This window comes from Salvelinus fontinalis, unplaced genomic scaffold (assembly GCF_029448725.1).
Source record: "Salvelinus fontinalis isolate EN_2023a unplaced genomic scaffold, ASM2944872v1 scaffold_0052, whole genome shotgun sequence".
In the NCBI taxonomy this organism is placed as follows: domain Eukaryota; kingdom Metazoa; phylum Chordata; class Actinopteri; order Salmoniformes; family Salmonidae; genus Salvelinus; species Salvelinus fontinalis.
Window position 1 is genome coordinate 196,260 of NW_026600261.1, and position 9,404 is coordinate 205,663.

The 9,404-nt window shown below is 44.0% G+C and overlaps 1 protein-coding gene across 1 annotated transcript; it reads left to right on the forward strand.

Moving 5' to 3' along the window:
• The first annotated feature begins 608 nt into the window (after positions 1–608).
• Positions 609–9,179, forward strand: LOC129842567 (CKLF-like MARVEL transmembrane domain-containing protein 8). The gene is made up of 4 exons (XM_055911170.1): positions 609–743; positions 3,801–3,974; positions 8,700–8,819; positions 9,093–9,179. The coding sequence occupies exons 1-4, from the start codon at positions 612–614 to the stop codon at positions 9,177–9,179; spliced, it is 513 nt and encodes a 170-aa protein (XP_055767145.1). The 5' UTR covers positions 609–611.
• Positions 9,180–9,404: the final 225 nt, after the last annotated feature.

Sequence of the window (9,404 nt, forward strand, 5' to 3'; positions counted from 1 at the left end):
TGAAGTGAGACTCCACCAGCTCTCATTGCTCCTACGAAAAAAGTTTGCGGTCCGAGTGCAGTATAACTGCAGTATAAGAGCAGTATGCAGCAACTATTTCATCAGAAATAACACCGCCGACTGCAGTTACTGAACTTTTACTGCAGTTTCAAAACTGTAATCTGCATTCTACTGTCTAGGTCTCTCTTCAGTCTTTGGCTGTAGATTGTTCCTGCTCGGGTCCTCTGAAATACAGCACCCTATGCAAAACATTACCAACCATACGAGCATGAAAAGGCAATACTTTCTGGCAGGCCTGATTTACCTACCATCAAAAATAAGCTCCTCTTTATGCAACCACTCTCAACTCTGTGACATTTGGGGAATGGTGTAGGCCTAACTGACCAAATTCATACAGTAGGCTTTGTTATGACGACTGAATAACATTCAGACAGGTCCTAGATATTATTATCTAAAATAAACAAAAACGAGTTGTTTCACAAATTTACAGAGTTCCGCAGATGTCTTGTTGCCTACTCAGGAAAGACGCATCATTGCCATCTTTCCCTCCTTCCTTTTTTTTTTCTTTATTCAGAGGGGCAGGATCCAAAAGCGGTAGATCGATATTGAAAATGGAAGGAGCAGCGACGCGCACTGTGATAACGTCTACCAGCAGCAGCACGGAACATTTTTCCACCTCTACTCTGGTTTACGACAGGCAGTTTCTTCGCACTGCTTCGGGGCTCCTCGTTTTCGCAGAAATAGTAAGTAGTCAAGTTTCAAGGTTCAAAATGTAGGCTACGGGATACTCATTGTATACATCGTCCAAATAAATGCTTATTTGCGTGTTCCTTCTCGACGATGCAACAACATTATGACATAATAAAAGATAAGAATACGAACATAAATTAAATGTCTCAGTAGAATAAAATAAACATTTTATAGTAGCATAAGTATAATTCAAGAAAGTACTATTTATAGTCCAATATTTACACGTGTATTGGAGAAGGTTGGGAATGGGGGGCAGTGTATAAACTGTGGCTGGGGTGTGTGGGGTCCTGGATGATGCTGCGTGACTTCCTCAGGCACCGTTTGGGTGGGAGCATGGTCCCATGATGTACTGGGCTGTCTTCACCACCCGCTGGAGGGCCTTGCGGTAGTAGACGCAGCAATTCCCATACCAGGCCGTGATGCAACCGGTCCGTACATTCTTGATGGTGCAGGGCTAGTATTTGGAGAGGACCCGGGGCATCATGATGTTGTGGCGTCTTGACAACAGTTGTGGTGGTGTTGGTCCATGACATGTCCTCAGCGATGTGGACGGTGAAGAACTTAAAACTAGTAACTTTCTCTACTGCAGTCCGGTTGATGTGGATCGGGGCATGTTCCCACCTCTGCTTCCTGAACTTAACAATCAACTCCTTTGTTTTGCTGACTTTGAGGGAGAGGTTGTTGTCATGACACCACAATGCCAGCTCACTTACCTCCTCCCTATAGGCTGACTCGTTGTCGTTGGTTATCAGGCCTATAACCGGGCTGTCGTCAGCAAAGTTCATGAGGGAGTTGGTGTTGTGCAAAGCCACGCAGTTGTAGATGAACAGGGAGCACAGCAGAGGACTGAGGACACCCCTGGGGCACCCCTGAGTTAAGAGTCAGTGTGGAGGAGGTGTTGTTGACAATCCTCACAGCCTGTGGTCTGCACCTCAGGGAGTTCAGGATCCAGTTGCAGAGAGTGATGTCCTAACTGCAGCACAAACATATTTGTGTCCAAGTTTGATGTAATAATTTATTGAAATCACTATGGCAGTGGCTTTTACCATTTTCTCACAATAACTGCCATCAGAATTCATGGAGGGAGTCAATACTGTATGACCTGCGTGATGGTTTATCACAGATGGTGACATGACACTGTACTGAACACTGCACTGAAGTGAAGGTTCAATTATTTAACATTGTTCAAGGAAATGTAACTGGAAAAAATGAACATAATGTCAACCTACTTTCTGTAATATATGCTACTTCCAGTAATATAGGCTACTTCCAGTAATATATGCTTCTTCCTGTAATATATGCTACTTCCTGTAATATATGCCTCTTCCTGTAATATAGGCTACTTCCTTTAATATATGCTTCTTCCTGTAATATAGGCTACTCCCTGTTTTATATGCTTCTTCCTGTAATATAGGCTACTTCCTGTAATATAGGCTACTTCCTGAAATATATGCTTCTTCCTGTAATATAGGCTACTTCCTGTAATATATGCTACTTCCTGTAATTTATGCTACTTCCTCTATTGCACTCAACATTACCCATTCCCACCTGGACAAAAGGAACACCTATGTGAGAATGCTATTCATTGACTACAGCTCAGCGTTCAACACCATAGTGCCCTCAAAGCTCATCACTAAGCTAAGGACCTCCCTCTGCAGCTGGATCCTGGACTACTTGACGGGCCGCCCCCAGGTGGTAAGGGTAGGGAACAACACATCCGCAACGCTGATCCTCAACACGGGGGCCCCTCAGGGGTGCGTGCTCAGCCCGGAGTCCCTGTTCACTCATGACTGCATGGCCAGGCATGACTCCAACACCATCATTAAGTTTGCTGATGACACAACAGTGGTAGGCCTGATCACCGACAACGATGAGACCGCCTATAGGGAGAAGGTCAGAGACCTGGTCATGTGGTGCCAGGACAACAACCTCTCCCTCAACGTGATCAAGACGAAGGAGATGATTGTGGACAACAGGAAAAGGAGGACCGAGCACGTCCCCATTCTCATCGATGGGGCTGTAGTGGAACAGGTTTAGAGCTTCAAGTTCGTTGGTGTCCACATCACCAACAAAATAACATGGTCCAAGCACACCAAGACAGTCGTGAAGAAGGCACGACAAAGCCTATTCCCCTCAGGAGACTGAAAAGATTTGGCATGGGTTCTCAGATCCTCAAAAGGTTCTACAGCTGCACCATTGAGAGCATCCCTACTGGTTGCATCACTGCCTGGTATGGCACCTGCTCGGCTTCCGACCGCAAGGCACTACAGAGGTTAGTGCGTACGGCCCAGTACATCACTGGGGCCAAGCTTCCTGCCATCCAGGACTTCTATATTAGGCGGTGTCAGAGGAAGGCCCTAAAAATTGTCAAAGAGTCCAGCTACCCTAGTCATAGACTGTTCTCTCTGCTACTGCACGGCAAGCGGTACCGGAGCGCAAAGTCGAGGTCCAAAATGCTTCTTAACAGCTTCTACCCCCCAAGCCATAAGACTCCTGAACAGCTAATCAAATGCTGCTGCTGCTACTCTCTGTTTATAATCTATGCATAGTCACTTTAACTCTACCTACATGTACATATTGCCTCAAATACCTCGACTAACCGGTGCCCCCGCACATTGACTCTGTTCCGGTACCCCCTGTATATAGCCTCGCTTGTAATTTTACTGCTGCCGTTTAATTATTTGTAACTTTTATTTTCTATTTTTTACTTAACACTTATTTTTTTATTTTTTTATTCACTTCTTAAAGCATTGGTGGTTATGGGCTTGTAAGTAAGCATTTCACTGTAAGGTCTACACCTGTTGTATTCGGCGCATGTGGAAAATACAAATTTGATTTGATTTGAGCAAATGCATTTAAATACACAATAAAGTAGACACCACCAGAGTACAGCCATAGCCGACGATGGTTGCATCCCAAATGGCATCCTATTCCTTGTATAGTGCACTACTTTCTACTCGAGCCCTATGGGCCCTGTTAAAAAGTAGTGCACTATAAAGGGAATAGGATGCCATTTGGAATGCTGGCTATATGCTTCCCTGTCCCCTCAGGTGTTTGGTCTGCTGGTATGGATGCTGATAGCGGGGACAGAGTACTTCCGTGTGTCTGCCTTTGGGTGGGTCATGTTTGTGGCCATCTTGTACTGGGTCCTGACGGTCATCTTCCTCATCATCTGCCTGACCACGGCTTACAACAGGATCCCTCAGGTCCCCTGGACAACTGTGGTATGACACATACTACGACACATAATACAACAGCACATTATTTGAAACACGAGGGATTGAGGTTGTTTATTATATATCTAGTAATTGAATAATTGTGGACTATTTATGTAACAGAAAACCAATGGAGTTAACTGCCTTGATGGTTTTGGGGGAGAGAGCAAATAGATGAACCATGTCTTTATGAATGTGATCAAATGAAACCATTCTATAATGTGTACTACCCTACAGTATCTGAGCCAGCCGGAAATCCTGTTGTTGTCATTCTACAGGGTCTGTTCTTCAACAGTAGTACTACAGTGATGTATGTGGTGTTCAACAGGGTCTGTTCTTCAACAGTAGTGCTACAGTGATGTATGTGTTGTTCTACAGGGTCTGTTCTTCAACAGTAGTGCTACAGTGATGTATGTGTTGTTCTAGAGGGTCTGTTCTTCAACAGTAGTGCTACAGTGATGTATGTGGTGTTCTACAGGGTCTGTTCTTCAACAGTAGTGCTACAGTGATGTATGTGTTGTTCTACAGGGTCTGTTCTTCAACAGTAGTGCTACAGTGATGTATGTGGTGTTCTACAGGGTCTGTTCTTCAACAGTAGTACTACAGTGATGTATGTGGTGTTCTACAGGGTCTGTTCTTCAACAGTAGTGCTACAGTGATGTATGTGTTGTTCTACAGGGTCTGTTCTTCAACAGTAGTGCTACAGTGATGTATGTGTTGTTCTACAGGGTCTGTTCTTCAACAGTAGTGCTACAATGATGTATGTGGTGTTCTAGAGGGTCTGTTCTTCAACAGTAGTGCTACAGTGATGTATGTGGTGTTCTACAGGGTCTGTTCTTCAACAGTAGTGCTACAGTGATGTATGTGGTGTTCTACAGGGCCTGTTCTTCAACAGTAGTGCTACAGTGATGTATGTGGTGTTCTACAGGGTCTGTTCTTCAACAGTAGTGCTACAGTGATGTATGTGGTGTTCTACAGGGTGTGTTCTTCAACAGTAGTGCTACAGTGATGTATGTGGTGTTCTACAGGGTCTGTTCTTCAACAGTAGTACTACAGTGATGTATGTGGTGTTCTACAGGGTCTGTTCTTCAACAGTAGTGCTACAGTGATGTATGTGTTGTTCTACAGGGTCTGTTCTTCAACAGTAGTGATACAGTGATGTATGTGGTGTTCTACAGGGTCTGTTCTTCAACAGTAGTGCTACAGTGATGTATGTGGTGTTCAACAGGGTCTGTTCTTCAACAGTAGTGCTACAGTGATGTATGTGGTGTTCTACAGGGTCTGTTCTTCAACAGTAGTGCTACAGTGATGTATGTGGTGTTCTACAGGCTCTGTTCTTCAACAGTAGTGCTACAGTGATGTATGTGGTGTTCTACAGGCTCTGTTCTTCAACAGTAGTGCTACAGTGATGTATGTGGTGTTCTACAGGGTCTGTTCTTCAACAGTAGTGCTACAGTGATGTATGTGGTGTTCTACAGGGTCTGTTCTTCAACAGTAGTGCTACAGTGATGTATGTGGTGTTCTACAGGGTCTGTTCTTCAACAGTAGTGCTACAGTGATGTACAGTGGGGAGAACAAGTATTTGATACACTGCCGATTTTGCAGGTTTTCCTACTTACAAAGCATTTAGAGGTCTGTAATTTTTATCATAGGTACACTTCAACTGTGAGAGACGGAATCTAAAACAAAAATCCAGAAAATCACATTGTAGGATTTTTAAGTAATTAATTAGCATTTTATTGCATGACATAAGTATTTGATCACCTACCAACCAGTAAGAATTCTGGCTCTCACAGACCTGTTAGTTTTTCTTTAAGAAGCCCTCCTGTTCTCCACTCATTACCTGTATTAACTGCACCTGTTTGAACTCGTTACCTGTATAAAAGACACCTGTCCACACACTCAATCAAACAGACTCCAACCTCTCCATGGCCAAGACCAGAGAGCTGTGTAAGGACATCAGGGGTAAAATTGTAGACCTGCACAAGGCTGGGATGGGCTACAGGACAATAGGCAAGCAGCTTGGTAAGAAGGCAACAACTGTTGGCGCAATTATTAGAAAATGGAAGAAGTTCAAGATGACGGTCAATCACCCTCGGTCTGGGGCTCCATGCAGGATCTCACCTCGTGGGGCATCAATGATCATGAGGAATGTGAGGGATCAGCCCAGAACTACACGGCAGGACCTGGTCAATGACCTGAAGAGAGCTGGGACCACAGTCTCAAAGAAAACCATTAGTAACACACTACTCCGTCATGGATTAAAATCCTGCAGCGCACGCAAGGTCCCCCTGCTCAAGCCAGCGCATGTCCAGGCCCGTCTGAAGTTTGCCAATGACCATCTGGATGATCCAGAGGAGGAATGGGAGAAGGTCATGTGGTCTGATGAGACAAAAATAGAGCTTTTTGGTCTAAACTCCACTCGCCGTGTTTGGAGGAAGAAGAAGGATGAGTACAACCCCAAGAACACCATCCCAACCGTGAAGCATGGAGGTGGAAACATCATTCTTTGGGGATGCTTTTCTGCAAAGGGGACAGGACGACTGCACCGTATTGAGGGGAGGATGGATGGGGCCATGTATCGCGAGATCTTGGCCAACAACCTCCTTCCCTCAGTAAGAGCATTGAAGATGGGTCGTGGCTGGGTCTTCCAGCATGACAACGACCCGAAACACACAGCCAGGGCAACTAAGGAGTGGCTCCTTAAGAAGCATCTCAAGGTCCTGGAGTGGCCTAGCCAGTCTCCAGACCTGAACCCAATAGAAAATATTTGAAGGGAGCTGAAAGTCCGTATTGCCCAGCGACAGCCCCGAAACCTGAAGGATCTGGAGAAGGTCTGTATGGAGGAGTGGGCCAAAATCCCTGCTGCAGTGTGTGCAAACCTGGTCAAGAACTACAGGAAACATATGATCTCTGTAATTGCAAACAAAGGTTTCTGTACCAAATATTAAGTTCTGCTTTTCTGATGTATCAAATACTTATGTCATGCAATAAAATGCAAATTAATTACTTAAAAATCATACAATGTGATTTTCTGGATTTTTGTTTTAGATTCCGTCTCTCACAGTTGAAGTGTACATATGATAAAAATTACAGACCTCTAAATGCTTTGTAAGTAGGAAAACCTGCCAAATCGGCAGTGTATCAAATACTTGTTCTCCCCACTGTATGTGGTGTTCTACAGGGTCTGTTCTTCAACAGTAGTACTACAGTGATGTATGTGGTGTTCTACAGGGTCTGTTCTTCAACAGTAGTGCTACAGTGATGTACGTGGTGTTCTACAGGGTCTGTTCTTCAACAGTAGTGCTACAGTGATGTACGTGGTGTTCAACAGGGTCTGTTCTTCAACAGTAGTGCTACAGTGATGTATGTGTCATTCTACAGGGTCTGTTCTTCAACAGTAGTGCTACAGTGATGTATGTGTTGTTCTACAGGGTCTGTTCTTCAACAGTAGTGCTACAGTGATGTATGTGGTGTTCTACAGGGTCTGTTCTTCAACAGTAGTGCTACAGTGATGTATGTGTTGTTCTACAGGGTCTGTTCTTCAACAGTAGTGTTACAGTGATGTATGTGTTGTTCTACAGGGTCTGTTCTTCAACAGTAGTGCTACAGTGATGTATGTGGTGTTCTACAGGGTCTGTTCTTCAACAGTAGTGCTACAGTGATGTATGTGGTGTTCTACAGGGTCTGTTCTTCAACAGTAGTGCTACAGTGATGTATGTGGTGTTCTAGAGGGTCTGTTCTTCAACAGTAGTGCTACAGTGATGTATATGTTGTTCTACAGGGTCTGTTCTTCAACAGTAGTGCTACAGTGATGTATGTGTTGTTCTACAGGGTCTGTTCTTCAACAGTAGTGCTACAGTGATGTATGTGGTGTTCTACAGGGTCTGTTCTTCAACAGTAGTGCTACAATGATGTATGTGTTGTTCTACAGGGTCTGTTCTTCAACAGTAGTGCTACAGTGATGTATGTGGTGTTCTACAGGGTCTGTTCTTCAACAGTAGTGCTACAGTGATGTATGTGGTGTTCAACAGGGTCTGTTCTTCAACAGTAGTGCTACAGTGATGTATGTGGTGTTCTACAGGGTCTGTTCTTCAACAGTAGTGCTACAGTGATGTATGTGGTGTTCTATAGGGTCTGTTCTTCAACAGTAGTGCTACAGTGATGTATGTGGTGTTCTACAGGGTCTGTTCTTCAACAGTAGTGCTACAGTGATGTACGTGGTGTTCTACAGGGTCTGTTCTTCAACAGTAGTGCTACAGTGATGTATGTGGTGTTCTACAGGGCCTGTACTTCAACAGTAGTGCTACAGTGATGTATGTGGTGTTCTACAGGGTCTGTTCTTCAACAGTAGTGCTACAGTGTTGTATGTGGTGTTCTACAGGGTCTGTTCTTCAACAGTAGTGCTACAGTGATGTATGTGGTGTTCTACAGGGTCTGTTCTTCAACAGTAGTGCTACAGTGATGTATGTGGTGTTCTACAGGGTCTGTTCTTCAACAGTAGTGCTACAGTGATGTATGTGGTGTTCTACAGGGTCTGTTCTTCAACAGTAGTGCTACAGTGATGTATGTGGTGTTCTACAGGGTCTGTTCTTCAACAGTAGTGCTACAGTGATGTATGTGTTGTTCTAGAGGGTCTGTTCTTCAACAGTAGTGCTACAGTGATGTATGTGGTGTTCTACAGGGTCTGTTCTTCAACAGTAGTGCTACAGTGATGTATGTGGTGTTCTACAGGGTCTGTTCTTCAACAGTAGTGCTACAGTGATGTATGTGGTGGTAGCAGCAGTGGACGCAGCCTCAATCAGCCATGCTATTAAGGGGCGCCATAACTACACCTGCTGGGTCGCATCCACAGTAAGAAAACCTCCTCAGACCTCCCAGACAGACATTTAAATCACGCCAACTGTGAAAATATACCACAAATATGACTGAGTATTTATGATTACAGCGATATTAAAATATACAATATTAAAATGCCAAATACTGTATATGCCTACAAGTCAGATAAGAGAGGTATGATTCCACTGTGTAGAATCCAGAATGATATCTATTTGGTCCATTTAAGCCTACTCTACTCAGACCCAGTATTGTACTGAATTTGAATGTTTTCATCCGTCTGTTTTTCAGTTCTTTGCCTTCCTGGTCACGCTCTGCTATGCAGGAAGTACATATTTAAGTTTTAAATTCTGGCGCCTGAGGGATGAGGAACAATAACCAATCACAAAGGACAGCTAAAGTATATCCGTTATGGAACACATGAAGGATCTTGAAAAGTACACATGGTTAAGTGTAATAACCACTCCTTCCCTTTGGAAGGCATTTCTCTATTATTTGATTTCTGTTATATTTCTGTTATTTTGGAGTCATGGTGTGTTTCATCTGTTGGAATGACAGAGCCTGAACCTCAGTGGTGTTTTTACTTCTTATGAACTCATGAGT